General features: G+C 48.7%; 1 protein-coding gene across 2 annotated transcripts in view; it reads right to left on the bottom strand.

Annotated features, from left to right (window-relative positions):
* Window positions 1-1,928: 1,928 nt before the first annotated feature.
* The window catches only part of ttll7 (tubulin tyrosine ligase-like family, member 7), a 145,015-nt gene continuing 127,342 nt past the window's right edge, over window positions 1,929-19,601 (bottom strand). For both annotated transcript variants that reach the window (XM_080196493.1, XM_080196491.1), the window contains one exon: window positions 1,929-2,191. In XM_080196493.1, coding sequence (XP_080052619.1) covers window positions 2,071-2,191 — 121 coding nt within the window. In that variant the 3' untranslated portion in view covers window positions 1,929-2,070. The remainder of the gene's footprint in view (window positions 2,192-19,601) is intronic.

Genomic DNA, 19,601 nt, shown 5'->3' with positions numbered 1-19,601 from the left:
ATCCCTCCCAGGCCCTATCCTCATAACTCCACTTATTTACCCTTCCTCTGATACTAAGGGGCAATTTAGCATGGCCAATCAACCTATCACGCACATCTTTGGGCTGTGGGAGGAAGCCTGACCTTCCAGAAGGGAAGGTGTGCCAACTCCACAGTCATCCGAGGCTGGAATTGAACCCAGATCCCCGGCGCTGTGAGGCAGCAGCGCTCGCCACTGTGCCACCCTAAAGGGCATTAGCGAACTAGTTGGGGCAGGGGGTGGTGGTGATGTCACTGGACTGATGGCCCATCCACCAACACCATTGGCCATTTTACCATCCTGAGAGCGAAAGGATACTCCCACCTGAACAAATGAGCCACTGAACGGGGAAAGACTAGGCTGGGCCCTGGTCGGACGGCTACCTGAAGCTGATTTAGGTTCACACTGGGAAAGGGGCACTTTGCCAGGATATGGGAGTAACCCCCCTGGCGCCAATCGGTATCCAACTGGATGGCACCGGGGAGACACCACGGAAACTCGGAACAATTCCATTCATCACGAGGTGGCGAGGGTGAGAATTCCCACACCAGGCCAGAGCGGGTAATCGGATCGAGAGTGACTGGGTGCCAAAGAAGCCACCGGGCATATTTCCAGCCAGCTAAAACTAAATTAAAAACAAAATCAGATGCGCTCACATTCCTGACAGTAAGAGTGAAGGACTTGAGAAATAAATTAATCAAATAAAGTCATTAGCAGCGCAAATCAAACAAAACTCAATTTTGATGGCTTCTCTTTCCAAACTGAGGGAGGAAGGAACGCACTTGCCTCCTCTTCAATCTTCCCTCCCAAACCCCAGCCAACCCCCCCCTTCCCCCTCCTCTCGCCACCTCCCCCACATCCCCCATCCCCCTCTCGCGCCCCACCCCCTCCTCCTCACCCCCACCCCCGCTATATTTCCCTGTAAACATTTGGAGTTGGAAAATGATGGGCGAAAAGTCAAGGTGGGTTTTCCCTGCAGTGGGTTAAAGACAGTGGGATTGGCTTAATGGCTGAAAATCAGGCAGGGCATAGCCCCGATGGCCCCCCACCTCCCCCCCACCCCCCCACCTTCGCCTCTCACACTGCCCCTTCCCCCCCCCACATCCCACCCTCACCCTCACCGCCACAAGTATCTAAAATCTACCCGTGACGAAGGCCAAGTTGGCAGTCTGACATCACCACACCGGTCTCCAACGTAACGGAAGGCGGCTCGGCGCCGTGGCCGCCATTTTGAAATAACCAGTCAACAGCTGGGCTTGTTAACGAGCCAACCGCCCGCAATCTTCCATCACCCACCCCCAGAGGAGGGAATTTTCCCACCGTGGGGATTGTGGCGGGCGAGGGGCGGGCCGCAGAAGGACCCGTTGACCTCGGGTAGGATTTTCCGGCTTCGGGGGTGAGCACGGCGGAAAATCCCGCCGCAAGTTTTTTTGGGGAGTCAGAGAGGGAGAGTTTGTGTCGGGGGGGGGGCGGGGGAGGTGGTTCTCGCCAGGCCTGACAAGGAGGCACAAGGAATGGGAGGGATGGCCAGCCAGTAGGATCTGTTGGTGAAGGCGGGCGGTGTCTGGAGCTGTTGCCTCTTCGTTTATTTATTCACCGCTTTTAGCCGGCCGTCAGCAACGGGAAGAGATGGAGAGAGCGGGCGGTCTTGAAATCGGTGGCCGGGGACACCACCCCGTTAGCAGCGCGGCCCCCCCCCCCACCCCTCTCCCACCTGAAGCCTTGGGCCTAGATTGGTCAGGGAGGAGCCCTTTGCCCCGGCTAACCGGCCACCTCCCCGACTGTGTCGGCTGCCCGACACTCGATCCGCCACGCTCGGGAAGCGGGGAGCGAGCCACCTCCCTCGCCCCCGCCACCCCCCTCGCTCCCCGCCCCCTCTCCCCTCCCCCCCCCGAGAAATCCAACCCCAATGTGGCTAGAGGTGGTCCAGAGAGTAAACAGGCCCAGCTCCCACTGCCAGCCCGAGGAGGGTTGAGATGCTTGCTTGTCGTAGCGGCCCTGCCGATATCTACAAAGCGCTGCAAAATAAAACACAAACTCCTCGTGGGCAGCTCAGTCCTGGTTGAGCCGGCTGGTGTACAGGCTGCGGGAGCGGGGCATCCCCGTGGAACTGCGGCTGAAGCCGGTTGGTAGTGTCTTCATGGTCAGCTGGTAGCCCGGGGGCGGCAAGCACCTGGGGAGAGACAAAAGCAAGAGTCACTCACCTTAGCACCACAGAACCCTACAGCGCAGAAAGAGGCCCTTCGGCCCATCGAGTCCGCACCGCCAACAATCCCACCCAGTCCCAAACCCCCACACCCCGACATACTTTCCCGCTAATCCCTCTAACCTATCATCTCAAGACACTAAGGGGCGATTTCTTAGCACGGCCAATCAACCTAACCCGCACATCTTTGGACTGTGGGAGGAAACCGGAGCACCCGGAGGGAAACCCACGCAGACACGAGGAGAATGTGCAAACTCCACACAGACAGTGACCCAAGCCGGGAATCGAACCCAGGACCCTGGAGCAGCAGCGCTAACCACCGTGCCGCCCCCCCTGTGACAATATATTTGTTTGTCAGCCTAAGACCCTTAAACCAGTTTTGACAAAGGGTCACCTGGACTCGAAACGTCAGCTCCTTTCTCTCCTTACAGACGCTGCCGGACCTGCTGAGATTTTCCAGCATTTTCTCTTTTGGTGCCCTTAAACCATGCCATCGGTCAAGGACTCCTGATTCTCGCCAATCACCAACTTTCCCCATTTAGTTATGACTTGGCTGAAGTCCGCCCAGACGTCTGTGCTACGTAGACACACAGGAAGAGGCCATTCAGCCCCTCAGAACTGTTTCACTATTCAGTGAGTTCATGATCTGTATATCCTGGCCACACCCATAAACTTTGACCCCAGATCACTTGGCATAGTAAAAATCAAACTCAGGTTTAAAATTATTAATTAAGTTGACATCAACTTCATTTTAAAGGGGGGGGGGTGGTGCGGGCAGTTTCCACGCTTTTAACCTCACTTTTTGCAGAATTTAATGCCCTTTCCATGGTGGGGGTATTTAATAAAGAGCAACACAGCACGGGAAACAGGCCCTTCGGCCCAACGAGCCCACGCCACCGTCCCACTGTCTCAGTGTCCTATTCATGATTTTAGTCTACGCCTAATGTGCGAGGATCAGGGAGGTCCAATTTAGGGACAATTTAGTACCCAATCAATCAGCCTAAAAGCACATCTTTGGGGATGTGGGAGGAAACCGGAGCACCCGGGGGAAACCCACGCAACCACGGGGAGAACGTGCAAACTCCCACAGACACAGGCCCAAATCCATGTGTCCGCACAGCAACAGAGATAGTCTCTGAGCTGTCATGTTGCCCTCGAGATGGTCCAGTTTAAGCACACTAACGACATGAAGCAATAGGCAACTCCCGAAGCAACGTCCAAGAGCAGCCCACTACAACCTGCCGCATGCATGCCCCTTACTGGACTTAAATGCCTGTGGAGACAAAAAATTCATTATTAAACAGACAAAGACTGTAACATCCCTAAGGCAAAACGTATTCCCAAGCCTACAATGTTTAGTAAGGCCTACTATATCCCCCTATATGTAGCCCGCTCATGTGGCTGTCTAAGTGACTCTTAAACAACCCTAGCGTGCCTGCTTCCACCACCTTACTCGGCAGTGCATTCCACACCCCCTAATCTAATGGGTCAGTGCAGGGCGGGGACTCTGTTGTCTCTCTATCTCTGCCCCAGAGTGAGAAGGCTCATGGCAGATGCCAGAGACACCACCACCTGGAGGATTCCCTCCAAGTCTCTCACCATCCTGACTTGGGAACAGATCGTCTGTTCCTTCATTCCTACTGGGTCAAAATCCAGGAACTCCCTCCCTAACAGCACTGCGGGTGTACCTATACCTCAGAAACTGCAGCCGTTTGACAAGGCAACTCAGGGGCAATTAGGGATGGGTAATGAATGCTGGCCAATCCAGTAACACCCACATCCTGTAAGATGGATATTAGAAATGATCTCAATGAACGACAGAGCCAATTCGATGGGCCGAATGGTCTGCCTCTGCTTCCACGACTTTAGTGCCTCATTTTGCTGTTGCTTGCAATCAAACAGCAGGGGCTAGGAGCATTGCCGTGGCAACTCATCGAAAGAACAAATGCTGAAAACCTCACCCGCCTATGGCCTGTGTCCTCCGGTGACCCTGCGCCCTCCGGTGTCCATTCACCCTCCGGTAACCCTGTGCCCTCCAGTGACCCTGCACCCTCCGGTGACCCTGCGCCCTCCGGTGACCCTGTGCCCTCCGGTGACCCTGCGCCCTCCAGTGACCCTGCGCCCTCCAGTGACCCTGTGCCCTCCGGTGACCCTGCATCCTCTGGTGATCCTGTGCCCTCCGGTGTCCATTCACCCTCTGGTGACCCTGTCCCCTCTGGTGACCTTGCATCCTCCGGTGGCCCTGTGCCCTCTGGTGACCTTGCATCCTCTGGTGACCCTGTGCCCTCTGGTGACCCTGCATCCTCTGGTGACACTGTGCCCTCCGGTGTCCATTCACCCTCTGGTGACCCTGTGCCCTCTGGTGACCTTGCATCCTCCGGTGGCCCTGTGCCCTCTGGCGACCTTGCATCCTCTGGTGACTCTGTGCCCTCTGGTGACCCTGCATCCTCTGGTGACCCTGTGCCCTCCGGTGTCCATTCACCCTCTGGTGGCCCTGTGCCCTCTGGTGACCCTGTGCCCTCTGGTGACCTTGCATCCTCTGGTGACCCTGTGCCCTCCGGTGTCCATTCACCCTCCGGTGACCCTGTTCTCCCCATCTAAACACTTTTTAAAAGACGAAATTGTACCCGCCTCTACTACCACCTCTGGCAGCTCGTTCCAGACACTCACCACCGGCTGTGTGAAAACAATTACGCCTCTGGACACTTTTGTATCTCTCCCCTCTCACTTTAGATCTATGCCCTCTCGGAAAAGATATTGTCTATCTCGCTGATCTGTGCCTCTCATTATTTATGGACCTCTATAAGATCACCCCTCAGCCTCCTACGCTCCGGAGGAAAAAGTCCCAATCTATCCAGCCTCTCCTTATGAATCAAACCATCAAGTCATAAGGAGAGGTTGGATAGTAACATCCTAATAAATCTTTTCTGTGCTCTTTCTAGTCTAATAATATCCTTTCTATAATAGGGTGACCAGAATTGTACACAGTATTCCAAGTGTGACCTTACCAATGTCTTGTACAACTTCAACAAGACATCCCAATTCCTGTATTCAATGTTCTGATCAATGAAACCAAGCATGCCGAATGCCTTCTTCACCACTGTGTCTACCTGTAACTCCACTTTGAAGGAGTTATGGACCTGTACTCCTAGATCTCTTTGTTCTGTAACTCTCCCCAACGTCCCACCATTAACTGAGTAAGTCACTGCGCTGGTTCGATCAACAAAAATGCATCACCTCGCATTTATCTAAATTAAACTCCATTTGTCATTCATCAGCCCACTGGCCCAGTTGATCAAGGTCCCGTTGTAGTGTATTATAGCCTAGAAACCATTGAATCCCTACAGTGCAGAAGGAGGCCATTTGGCCCATCAAGTCTGCACTGACTCTCCAACAGAGTGTCCCACCAAAATCCTATCTGTGTAACCCCACTATTTAGTCCAAATAATCCCCGTAACCTACACACCTTGGTACACTAAGGGGCAATTTAGCATGATCAATCCACCTAACCTGCACATCTTTGGAGTGTGGAAGGAAACCAGGGCACCCGGAGAGACCCCACGCAGACATGGGATAAACATGCAAATTCCACACAGTCACCGAGGCCAGAATTGAACCCGGGTCATACAATCATAGAATCCCTGTCGTGCAGAAAGAAGCCATTTGGCCCATCGAGTCTGCACCAACCACAATCCCCACCCAGGTTCAATCCCCATAACCCCACTTATTTACCCTACTCAGCCCCTGACACTAAGTGGCAATTTAGCATCGCTAACTCGCACATCTTTGAACTGTGGGAGGAAACCGGAGAACCCGGAGGATACCTGCGCAGACACTGGGAGAACATGCAACCTCCACAGAGACAGTCACTCAAGCCAGGAATTGAACCCGGGTCCCTGGCGCTATGAGGCAGCAGTGCTAACCTCTGTGTCACCATACCTTCCTATATTCAGCATACAGAATTCCCACTCCCATGAATATGACAGGTCAGTGAGAGGGCCACTTTTGTCTGACATATTTAGAATATCACCCAGTCAACTTCTCAGAATACATTGATAAGAATCCTGCGCTTCCATGTTCAAAATGGAATATTTTTGAAACAAGGATAGCAACTTTTTCCGACTGGCTTCCTGAATCCTGACTGCTGAGTTCCTGAACAAGGAATTCTGCTGATTTCATGGGCCCTAAAGTCTAAACTTTACTGGATCTAGAATCCAGAATCTACGAAAAGTAAATAGTAAATGTCCAAATATATATTTTCTTAAAAACTGGCTTTTGCTATTAATTGTCACAAAAGGATGGCTCAGTGGTTAACACTGCCACCCCACAGCTCCAGGGACCTGGGTTAATTCCAGCCATGGATGACTGTCTATGTGGAGTCTGCATGTCCTCCCCATGTCTGCATGGGTTTCCTCCGGTTTCCTCCCACACTCCAAAGATGTGCGGATTAGGCTGATTGGCCATGGTAAAAGTGACCGTTAATGTCAGGGGGACTCACAGGGTAAATGTGTGAGGTTACGGGGGTTAGGCCTGGGTGGGATTGTTGTCAGCACATGTTCAATAGGCCAAATGATTCTCACAGAGTCAGGGACCTGGGTTCCAGCCTTGGCTGACTGTCTGTGTGGAGTTTGCATGTTCTCCCTTTGTTTGCGTGTGTTTCCTCCGGGTGCTCCGGTTTCCTCCCACACTCCAAAGCTGTGCCATGCCAAATTGCCCCTCAGGGGATTAACAGGGTAAACGTGTGAGCTTATGGGGATAGGGCCTGGGTGGGATTGTTGTTGGTGCAGGCTCGATGGGCTGAATGGCCCCCTTCTGCACTGTGGGGATTCTAGAATTGTAGGATCCTATGTCCAAATGTGGTTGCAGGGTGACCTCGGGGAATGTGGGTGAGCAAGGTCGCACTATACTGCGGACCCCAATCACCCATCCTTATTGGTCACCAATGTCGAAAGCAAATTTAGCTTTTCCTGCAGTCGGTTTGGTTGGTGTGACGATAGGTCAAAGGTCAGGTGGTTAGGTCACATTCCAAATCAAGGAACGTCACCAGAAAGGAGTCATCTGTTTCTGCAGTTTCTGCTTACCCTCCGTGTATTTTCATACAAAGGCACGGCTCCAACAGTTAAATGGGAACTGATGCCTTCGGGCGAGAGCATATTGTTTCTGTCCACTTTGAAAATAAACATTTTAAAACGTTTTAACCTCTGTGGAGAGTTGATGCATGGGACCTGTTTTATCTCCAAAGTTACTGTGGTGTTGTCCTGGGTCAGATGCAGCTGGGGCACAGAAGCTAAGAGAGTTCAATTCATTTTGAAGGACTGGATAAGATTTAATCTTTCATCCAGAATCAGCAACTTCTGGGAACTGAAAAGACTGGGTATGTTGTATAATTTACTCAGGGTGAGTCTTATCATTGGTGGGTGACGGCTGGAGGGCAGGAGGGAGTATGAGGGAGGACGAGATAAACTCAAATTGTCTCCGAGAGGTAGCAATGTTAACCCTAATGTGGTATTAAATCCTCCTCCACATCTTCTACTCCTGTTCTAACACTAGTCACTCATCTTCTACACCCCTTAAGCTACGAGGCCGTTTAAAATTCTGACTGGCACCAAGTCCCATTCACATATCACCCCTGTGCCCGCTGATTTCCATTCTGGTTAAGCAATGTCTCAGTGGCGAAAACCTCATCTTTGTTTTCAAATGCATTCATGGTCCTGCCCCTGCCTAACTCTGTCAGCCCCACAAGGTTCTGAGATCTCTGTGCACACGTAATTCCAGCCATGTGCACAGCTCTGGAATTAAGTGCTCCACCATTGGCGGCTCTTAAATTGCCTCCCTAAACATCTCCATCTCTCTACCTCACATTTCTCCATTAAGATGCTCCTTGGAGAATGGTCATGTCCCTCAATGATTCCTTATCTTTGCGTCAAACATTGTTTTATGAGGTTCCTATGAAATACCTTGAGATTTTTTTTGCAGATTTTTACTGGGTTAAAGGTGCTACATAAATGCAAGTTGTTGTTGCGGTCAAGTCACTGCGGACAATATATCAGTTAGTGACATTGTACTGTTGAGGGGCGGCATGGTGGCACAGTGGTTGGCACTGCTGGCTAACAGCATCAGGGACGCAGGTTCAATTCCGACCTTGGCTCACTGTCTGTGTGGAGTCTGCACATTCTCCCTGTGACTTCATGGGTTTCCTCCGGGTGCTCCAGTTTCCTCCCACACTCCAAAGATGCGCAAGTTAGCTGGAGTGGTCACACTAAATTAGAGTCATAGACATTTACAGCATGGAAACAGGGCCTTCAACCCATGCTACCCTTTTTTATAACCAGTAAGCTAGTCCCAGTTGCCCACGTTTGCCCTCTACACCCATCTTACCTATGTAACCACTCAGATGTTTTTTAAAAGACGAATTGTACCTGCCTCATAGTGCCCTGCGCTGGCTCAAGATAGTCAATTTAGGGGGAATTGCAGGGTAAGTATGTGGGGTTATGGGATAGGCCTGGGCAACAGAAAGTGCAGAATCAATGGTCTGAATGGCCTCCTTATGCAATGTAGAGATTCTATGATTCTATGAAAAGCAATCCATCATGGTAGTTTTTGGAATAAATAATTGGAGGAGGATCAATGCTCACAACATCCCTCGACACTCCTCCTGGACCCCCCTATCCCATACCAACTGTGACAGGAGCTGTTAGTCAGCAACCTTAGAAGGTGCAGCCTGTCACAGCCCTGATGGGGCTGCAGTCCTGTACCATTCTATAATCTCAAACTAAATATGTACCCACACTATAATCGATTGTTAATCTGAAAGTGGGCTTTTCTTTGCTCCAACACTGTGGGGGCGGTGGGCTTGGCCTAGGGTCATTGTTAACCGAAGACCATGAACTAAGGGGGATCTCAGTATAGGGCAAAATCTCATTCCATTGTAGTGTGTGAATGCAGAGATTGTCTGGATTTATGAATTAAACATAATCCACTAGGCTGTAAAACTGCAAACAAATGCAAAATTCTTGATGATAAATTCTGCTAGTGAAACCTATAAGTTGAATCACTTAATAAATGATGTGCAGCAAAATCTCTGGTGTAAATTACGCAGTAATTGTTATCACAATTCCCTATCATTTACACCATTTTTCACTGGCATGGATCACGAGTGAAATTGGATCGGTCATGAATATTTGACAAGACTATTTAGTCATAGGAAAGGAAAATAGCGGAAGGGGATAATTCAATGCGCTGTGTCTGCCTCAGTACTAGTTCCTCATCTTACTCAGTTTTCCCCTTTATTTTTTCATGGGAATGTGAATGTCACTGACAAGGCCAGCATTTGTTGCCTAATGGCCCTTGAACTGAGTGGGTTGCTGGCTCACTGCAGGGGGCTGTGACGTGTGTAATGACGACAAGGTGACTTTTCCCTTTGCACGATTTTGGAACCATCCAAAGGGGTACCTCGCCCCCTAATCTTGTACGAGTGTGCGGGAGGTATTAGGATGCTACTGGTTTTGGTAAATTGAAGCAGGGTCTGACACTCTCCATCATGAACAATTAACAGGTCTTTATTTTAAAACTGGTGGCAACTTTATTAAAACAATCAGGGGGGTCACGGGCTCAAGGTGAGAGGGATAACTCCGATATCAAAGGGACGTTTTTTTTTATGCAGAGGGTGGTGGGGGCCTGGAATGTGCTGCCAAGTAGGGTGGTGGAGGCAGACACGCTGGCATCGTTTAAGAATTACCTGGATAGTCACATGAGCAGACTGGGACTGGAGGGATACAAACGAATGGTCTAGTTGGACCAATGAACGGCACAGGCTTGGAGGGCTGAAGGGCCTGTTTCCTGTGCTGTACTGTTCTTTGTTCTCTGTTTTAATTAACAAATTGAATAAACTCCCCAATAGAACGCTGTTCCAATAACAAGACACATTCAGAATAATTAAATAAATCCTTATAGGATATAGTCACTCTCAATATAAAAGCAGGCGTTGGTTGGAAGTATGAACTTTCTTCTGATGCTTCCAACTGGAACACTTTCTGAGTTGGGATCCCTTTCTCTTTAGATGATGATTTTCTGAAGATATATATATATTAAACTGCAGGATTTTATATGAGAACCTCGCCTCTACCCCCTCCCGACTAAAGAGGTGGCAAGCAATAACTAACAGTTATTTCTCCTTGTCCGGGTTTAAGTACCTGGAATGACCTCACAGTATTCCTGCAACCTGAGCGGCTTAAGGCTGTCAACAAATCTCACATTTGAAATCCTGTGGTCCCTGTGAGCTTGCTTTAAACTCAATGGTTCAATTCAAAAGCCTGTTTTGTTATGGTGGAAACCTGGCTGCTGCTTTGGATACAAATGTTGCAAACCTGCTGCTGAAGTTTAAAATCCACAGAAAGATACATGCTTTTCCTTTTTTAGAGACAACACTGTATGATTTCTTCTTTTGGTTTCAGCATTTCTTTCCAACACTTACATTTGTCAAACACCATATTTTTAACCTTATATGCAAATTCATGACACATGTAGGCCTGACTCGATAAGGATGGCAGATTTCCTTCCCTAAAGGACATTACTGAAGCCAGATGGGGTTTTACAACAATTCATGCTGATTGTCATTGTCACCATTCCAGAGATGAGTTTTATATTCCAGATTTATTCATTAAGTCTCAGTTCCACCAGCTACCGTGACCAATGAGATGATGGCCACCATTGAGGCAATAGATCAGAAGATCGGCAGATTTACTGAATAGTGGAGCAAGTTTGAGGGGATGAGTGGTTTGCTCCTGCTCCAATTGCTTATTGTACTGCTGTGGTGGGATTTGAACCCTTGTCAACAAGGCAGTAGCCTGCACCTCTGGATCACCAGCCACTAGTAACTAGGGGTGGCTCGGTGGCACAGTGGTTAGTGCTGCTGCCTCGCAGCGCCAGGGACCCGGGTTTGATTCCCATATTGGATCACTGTCTGTGCGGAGTCTGCACCTTCTCCCCGTGTCTATGTGGGTTTCCTCTGAGTGCTCCAGCTTCCTCTCACAATCTGAAAAGTGTGCTGGTTAGATGCATTGGCCATGCTAATTTCTTTTTGATTTGATTTGATTTGATTTATTATTGTCACATGTATTAATATGCAGTGAAAAGTATTGTTTCTTGCGCGCATGACAAAACATACCGTTCATAAAGGAGGCAACGAGACAGTGCAGAATGTAGTGTCACAGTCATAGTTAGGGGTGTCGAGAAAGATAAACTTAATGTAAGGTAGGTCCATTCAAAAGTCTGACAGCAGCAGGAAAGAAGCTGTTCTTGAGTCGATTGGTACGTGACCTCAGACTTTTGTACCTTTTTCCCGAAGGAAGAAGGTGAAAGGCAGAATGTCCAGGGTACATGGGATCCTTACTTATGCTGGCTGCTTTGCCGAGGCAGTGGGAAGTGTAGAGAGAGTCGATGGATGGGAGGTTGGTTTGCCTGATGGATTGGGCTACATTCACGACCTTTGCAGTTCCTTGCCCTCAGTATACCCAAACAGGCACCAGAGTGTGGCAACTAGGGGATTTTCACAGTAATTTCATTGCAGTGTTAATGTTACTTGTGACAGTGATAAATAAACTTTAAAATTAAACTTTACAGCACCATTTCCCCATGCCTACTGTGATCCCATTTCGCCACTCTTTAACATGTCTCTCTTTTCAAGTGGTGACCAAATTCCCTCTTAAATGTTGCCTTGGCATTAACGGTGACTTGTGGTACTACAAGGACCTTTGTGGCAAGATGGTTCTTTCACTGGAAAATTCACTAGAAAACAGAATTCATTGAATTACCAACTATGGGAATGGTTGGAACGGATAAAATTCATTCGGTGAACTATTCCCGCTTAATGATAAAATTCACTCAGTGAACCATTCCCGCTTAATGATAAAATTCACTCAGTGAACTATTCCCGCTTAATGATCTCAAATGTTGATTTTGCAATTCCTGATTTCTTTCATTCCACCAATGGTGGCTGTGCTTTGAGCTATCTGGCTCTTGGCTCAGAATCCCTTCCTTATACTCTACCGTCTCCCCACCTCTCCCTATCTTTAGATAGTCAATATCTTTTCCCAAATGTAGGGGAGCCTAGAACTAGAGGGCACAGGTTTAAGGTGAGAGGAGAGAGATACAAAAGTGTCCAGAGGGGCAATTGTTTCACACAGAGGGTGGTGAGTGTCTGAAACGAGCTGCTGGAGGTAATAGTAGAGGCAGGTACAACTTTGTCTTTTCAAAAGCATTTAGATAAGTTGCTTGGGTACGATGGGTGTTGAGCCAAATGTGGGCAATTGGGACTAGCTTAGGTATTTAAAAAAGAAAGGGCAGCATGTACAAGTTGGGCCGACAGGCCTGTTTCCATGCTGTAAACCTCTATGACTCTATAAGGTGTCTCTTAAAGCCCAGCTCTTTGACCAACCTCTTGGTCATCTGGCCTAATATCTCCTCATACAACAAAGAGCTCTGACGAAGAGTTATCCAGACTCACAACATTGGCTCTATTCTCTCTCTGTAGATGCTGCCAGACCTGCTAAGATTTTCCAACATTTTCTGCTTTTGCTTCAAACTTTTAATTTAAACATTTAACCCAACATCACATTTAATGCGGTTCGGTGTATAATTATGTCTGAAAGCACTGTAGAATGTTAAGCTAATGTTTAAGGTGCTATATAAATGTCAGTTAAAGTTTATTTATTAGTGCCACAAGCAGGCTTACATTAACACTGCAATGAAGTTACTGTGGAAATCCCCTAGTGGCCACACTCTGGCGCCTGTTCGGGTACGCTGAGGGAGAATTTAGCACGTCCAATGCAACTAACCAGCACGTCTTTCAGACTGTGGGAGGAAATTGGAGCACCCAGAGGAAACCCACACAGACACAGGGAGAAGGTGCAGACTCCACACAGTGACCCAAACTGGGAATCAAACCCATGCCCCTGGCGCTTTGAGGCAGCAGCGCTAACCACTGCGCCACCGTGCCACTCTAGTTGAGGTTGCTGTGGCTGAGGGGGGAGGGAGTGAAAAGAACTAAAAAGAAAACCTTGCATTTTTACAGCACCTTTTACGACCCAAGGAAGTCCCAAAAGCTGCTCACAGTCCGCGGAGTAGCGTAGAAGTATAATCACTGTTGTAATGTATTAAATAAGGTAGAGGTTTCAGCACACTTCTCCATTCACAGCTCTGAATGGCATTGCATCAGCATTTTACCATGTGTGCAGCGGCCTTTGGGAACGGCCCAGCGGAGGGAGGTGACAGCTTAAATTGATTTCCTCGGCTGACAACAAACTGCAGCTCACGCCGCAGTCGTGGTACCCTTGTGCCCGTCTTCCCCCTGCCAGTTCTGAGCTCTGGCTGCTGCTCCTGGTGCCACAACCCTGGCACAAAGGTGGGGGCATTTCCACCCTCCAAGTCCAGGGGCCCTGGGTTCACTGTCCCACTCCAGGGACTTAGCCACACAATCCGGGGTGGCACTGTCTGTGCACGGAGTGCCACACTGGCGCCATTGGAACAAGGCTTTAAATTCGAGGCCCCACCTGCACTCTCGGAGCTTCTGGCCGCTGATGTTAACGGAAAAAAAACAGGCGTTCTGGGCAAGGCCAGACTATCTGGTCATTCCCACAGTACAGCTTATGGGACATTGCTGGGAATCAATTTAACCATTGCATTTCCTACATTACAATAGTGACTACACTTCAAAAGTATTTCATTAGGTGTAAGGCACTTTGGGACATCCTGAGGTTCTGAAAGATGGTACAGAAAAACCAGAATCACAGGAGGAGGCCAGTTGGCCCATCACGTCTGCACCATCTCTCCAAATGGGCATCGTGTCATGGGGTGGCGCAGTGGTTAGCACCGCTGTCCCACAGAGCCAGGGACCCGGGTTCAATTCCCGCTTGGGTCACTGTCTGCGCGGAGTCGGCACATTCTCCCCATGTCTGCGTGGGTTTCCTCCAGGTGCTCCGGTTCCCCCCCCGCCCCCCCCCCACAGCCCGAAAGATGTGCTGGTTAGGTGCATTGGCCATGCTAAATTCTCCCTCACTGTACCCAAACAGGTGCAGTAGTGTGGCGACTAGGGAATTTTCAATGTAACTTCATTGCAGTGTTAATGTAAGCCTACTTGTGACACTAATAAGTAAACCTTTAAACTTTCATGACTTGGTGCCAATTCTCCTGGTTTTTTTCCCCATACCCCTGCACATTGTTCCTATTCAAGTAATCATCCAATGCGGCAACGTGGCACAATGGATGGCACGGCTGCCTCACAGTGCCAGGAATCCGGATTCAATTCCAGCTTCGGGTGACTGTCTGTGTGGAGACTGCATGTTCTCCCCATGTCTGCGTGGGTTTTCTCCAGGTGCTCCGGTTTCCTCCCACAGTCCAAAAGATGTGTAGGTGAGGTGGATTATAATAACGTCCCGGGATTAGTGGGGCAAGTACATGAGGATATGGGGATAGGGTAGGGGGTGGACCTGAGTAAGGTACTCTGTTGGTGCAGGTTCACTGGGCCAAATGGCCTCCTTCTGCACTGTTGGGATTGTATGAATGTCTCAATTGAACCCGTCCCCACCACACTTCCAGGCAGTGCGTTCCCGACCCCAAAACACTCCGTCTGTGAAAAGATTTTTCCTCTCATCATGTTCGCCACTTTCGCAAATCACTTTAAACCTGTGGTTTAAAGGTTTTTTTCCCACAAGCAAAAATTAAGTCTTCCTTTCATAGAATCGTAGGACCCTACAGTACAGAAAGAGGCCCTTCAGCCCATCGAATCTGCATCGAACACTATCCCACCCAGGCCCGACCCCATATCCCTACATATTATACCCACTAATCCCTCTAACCTACGCTTCTCAGGACACTGAGGGGCAATTTTAGCATGGCCAATTAACCTAACCCACACATAGAACATAGAACACTACAGCACAAACAGGCCCTTCGGCCCACGAGTTGCGCCGATCACATCAACACCTACCAATCCATAGACCGATCTATAACCCCCAATCCCACTAAATCCCATATACTCATCCAGAAGTCTTTTAAAAGACCCCAGCGAGTTCGCCTCCACCACCACTGACGGCAGCCGATTCCATTCACTCACCACCCTCTGAGTGAAAAACTTACCCCTAACATCACTTCTGAACTTGCCTCCCCGCACCTCAAATCTGTGTCCTCTCGTAGCGACCATTTCAACCCGGGGAAATAGCCTCTGAGAATCCACCCTATCTATTCCTCTCAACATTTTATAAACTTCTATCAGGTCGCCTCTCAACCTTCGTCTCTCCAGGGAGAAGAGTCCCAGCTCCCTCAACCTAACTTCATAAGGCATGCCTCCCAATCCAGGCAACATCCTTGTAAATCTCCTCTGTACCCTTTCAATAGCTTTGGGAGGAAACCAGAGCACCCAGAGGAAACCCACGCAGATACGGGGAGAATGTGCAAACTCCACAGACAGGTCCCTGGAGCTGTGAAGCAGCAGTGCTAACCGCTGTGCTACGGTGCCGCCCACTGTACAGGAGTTCCTCAGGACAATGTCCTAGGCCCAACCAGCTTCAGCTGTTTTATCACAGACCTTCCCTCCATCATAAAGACAGCAGTAGGGATGTTTGTTGATGATTTACAGTGTTCAGTTCCTCAAGTAATGAAGCAGTCCGTGCCTGCGTACAGTGAGGCGTGAGTGGCAGTCAGGCTTATACTTGTAAGTGGCAAGTATTACGCATGCCACGCAAAGCGCCTGGCAATGACCATCTCTGACAGCGAACAACCGCACTTCGTTTGCAGCCCCCAGCACCCCGCCTCCCTCACTTTGCCCCCACCGCCAGAACCCCACCCCCCCCCCCCCCACCACTCCCCCCTACCCCCCCCCCCCCACCCCGCCCCCACCCTCCTCCCCCATCAACATTTCTATTTCACAAAGCGGCAAGGCACTGTGAGATGTCTGAAGTTACGAAAGGTGCTGGAGAAATGCTTTCCTGGGCCACGCAGACCCGAGCTTATCACTGGAGTTGGCAAAGGATTGTCATCATTATCAACATCCGGTCCCCTAGGACATGCTCGGGGGTGAGGAGGGAGTCTGCATTACTCTTGGGCTGGCCTGTTTTGACAGGGAGTAATTGGGATAGCGGGTGTAGCCTTTTCACCTGCCAGCCACCAGGGAAATAAAGAATTGCCGCGTCTCTAATTTGCCGCTGTGTTTATGCTGAAGGTTTAGAAATCAGCTGGGCAAAAACGCTCCGCACTGCGGGTCCCACTGGTTTACAGAAAAAAAAGGGACATCATTAATTTGGAGCAGCAGCTAACAACTGGTCTGTCAGAGGAAAAGATCCATGAACAGTGTAATTGCAGCCAATCAGTAAGCGCAGATCAGGTTGGGAGGACATCTCAGTTCAATATCTGTTCAGTAACTGCAGCCGAAAGAAGTGATACGGATGCAAATTGCATGTAGTTTATTTTAGCAAAATGTACATCTTTTATGTCAGTTTTGACCCTTTTGGAAGCACTCTGACTCGAGACATGAAATTATGGATTCCGGCTTCGAGCCACAGCCCAAGCTTAAAATCCACGCTGAAATACGAGTGCAGCGTTGTGGGAGTGCTGCACTGCCTTCAAGAGTATGAGGACAGATTGACTAGGGTTCAGATTGTTTTTACTGGAGTTCAGACAAATGAGGGGGGGAAGCTATTTACCATTTATATGGGTGATCTGGAGGAGGGGGCTGATTTCAGGGTGACGAAATTTGCTGATGACACAAAGATGAGTGGAAAAGCAAATTGTGCGGAGGGTGTGGAAAGTCTGCAGCGGGATCTGGATAGGCTGAGCGAGGACCTGGCAGATGGAGTACAATGTTAGCAAGTGTGAGGTTATCCACTTTGGCAGAAATAATAGTAGGAGGGATTACTATTTAAAGGGAGAAAAGCTGCAGCATGCTACGGTGCAGAGGGACCTGGGGGTCCTTGTGCATCAGTCGCAAAAACCCAGTCTGCAGGTGCAGCGGGTGATCAAGAAGGCGAATGGGATGCTGGCCTTTATAGCGAGGGGGATAGAATATAAAAGCAGGGAGGTCTTGCTGCAACTGTACAGGGCACTGGTGAGGCCGCAGCTGGAGTACTGTGTGCAGTTTTGGTCGCCGCACTTGCGGAAGGATATCTTGGCCTTGGAGGGAGTGCAGAGGAGGTTCACTAGGCTGTTACCGGAGATGAGGGGGTTGGACTATGAAGAGGGACTAAATAGACTGGGTCTGTACTCGTTGGAGTTTAGAAAGATGAGGGGGGATCATATAGAGACGTATAAGATAATGGAAGGGATGGATCGGGTAGAGGTAGAGAGATTCTTCCCACTTAAAAAGGACAGCAGGACTAGAGGGCACAGCCTTAAGATGTGGGGAGGGGGGTGGGGGCAGTTTAGATCAGAGTTGAGGAGAAACTTCTTCACTCAAAGGGTGGTGAATCTCTGGAATTCTCTGCCCATTGAAGTGGTGGAGGCTACCTCGCTAAATATATTTAAGTCACGGGTAGATAGGTTTTTGACAGATAAGGCAATTAAGGGTTATGGGGAGAAAACAGGAAAGTGGAACTGATCCACTTCAGATCAGCCATGATCTTATTGAATGGCGGGGCAGGCTCGAAGGGTTAGATGGCCTACTCCTGCTCCTATTTCTTATGTTCTTCAGCTCATAGAGGCTTATAAAATTCTAACAGGACTCACAGGGTAGATGCAGGGAGGATGATCCAGATGTGGGGGAGTCTAGAACCAGGGGTCACAGTCTGAGGATTCAGGTTCGACCATTTAGGATGGAGACGAGGAGGTATTTCTTCACCCAAAGAGTGGTGAGACTGTGGAATTCATTATCACGGGAAGTAATTGATGCCAAAACATTGAGTGCATTCAAGAGGCGGCTGGATATAGCACTTGGAGCAAATGGGAATGAAAGGTTCTGGGGAGAAAGCAGGATTAGGCCATTGAGTTGGACGATTAGCCATGATTGTGATGAGTGGTGGGACAGGCTCAAAGGGCTGAATGGCCTCCTCCTGCTCCTATCTTCTATGTTAAGAGGAGGCATTCAAGGGAAGCCCTGAAATTAAAGATCTCAGGGAACTGGTCAAAGAAAAGCAGAGGAAGTTCTCTTGGTCTTCAGACCAATAGCTACTCTTCAACCAGAATGGCCAGGTTAGCCAGCCAGTATCTCAGTTCTGGGGTGGGACTTCTCTGCTTATAAAATAGCTGCCACACGTTTGGGCTAATAAATCAGAAAACCTAGATTCTAGGAGCTATCAGCTTATGTGGTAGTGTCAAATGTTGCATGAAGGTCATTCTTGTGAGATATCTCGAGATGCTTTGCTCCGTTGAAGGAATTATTATAAAGGGGAGTTGTTTTTGTAAACTTCTGTTCTTTGTCACTTGTCTCCATTCAATTCGGGGAAAATCCCTCTAATATTAGGGATCAGTGATATATGACTGATGCCTGCATTGGTTCAAGGGCTTGAATGGAAACTTAAGGGGTGGTAAGGGCATAGTGGTATTGTCACTAGACTAGTAATCCAGAGATCCAGATTCAAATCCCACCATAGCTGATGGTGAAATCTGAATTCAAAATCTGGAATTTAAAAAAAATGTCTAATGATGACCATGAAACCACTGTCAATTGTTGCAAAAACCCATCTGGGTTTAATGTCCTTTAGGGAAGGAAATTTGCCATCCTTAGCTGTCTTCAGACCCACAGTAATGTGGTTGACTCTCAAATGCTCAGAAATGGAAGGCAGTTAGGGATGGGCAATGAAATGCTGATCCAGTTAGCAATTCCCACATCCTGTGAATGAATTGAGAGATGCTTAGCCCTGTTTGCAAAGACTTCATTTTAAGATATTTCTGCCTATGTGACTAACTTTGCTCAGCATAACTACTACATGTAGTAGTTTGACAACATGTAGAATCAGGAAGCCTGATGGGTTAGCTAAACATTGACTGCATTCCTGAAGGGTACACAATGCAGGCAAACAACAGTATAACAGCAGCTGCAAGGACTGTTTTTCTAGTTGGAGACAGCGTGTGAAGGACACTTCCAATAACGAGATAAGGGTAGAAATATAGTTTGGATTTTAGAGTGTTTTAGTTCAGTTTAGTCCAGCTGTGAAGCCAGTCCCCAGGTTCACTTTTTACTGTTTCTGTCATGTTAATTTTTTTTAAGTCCAGTTCAATGAAAGAAAACCATTTTAAAACTCGGACCAAGTGCTGCCTCTCATCTGTTCAAAGGAATGAATGGACCCAGGAGAGTAAAAAAAAAGACCCTTGTGTGTCTTAATTAGATATGCCCAGAATAATTTCATACTTGGCTATTTCTCCCCCATTCGTAAATATGAACAGGCAGCTT

This window comes from Carcharhinus amblyrhynchos, chromosome 9, assembly GCF_965287045.1.
Source record: "Carcharhinus amblyrhynchos chromosome 9, sCarAmb.v2.hapA, whole genome shotgun sequence".
Lineage (NCBI taxonomy): Eukaryota > Metazoa > Chordata > Chondrichthyes > Carcharhiniformes > Carcharhinidae > Carcharhinus > Carcharhinus amblyrhynchos.
The sequence above is the reverse complement of the archived record's forward strand: the minus strand, read 5'-3'. Positions and strand labels throughout refer to the sequence as shown.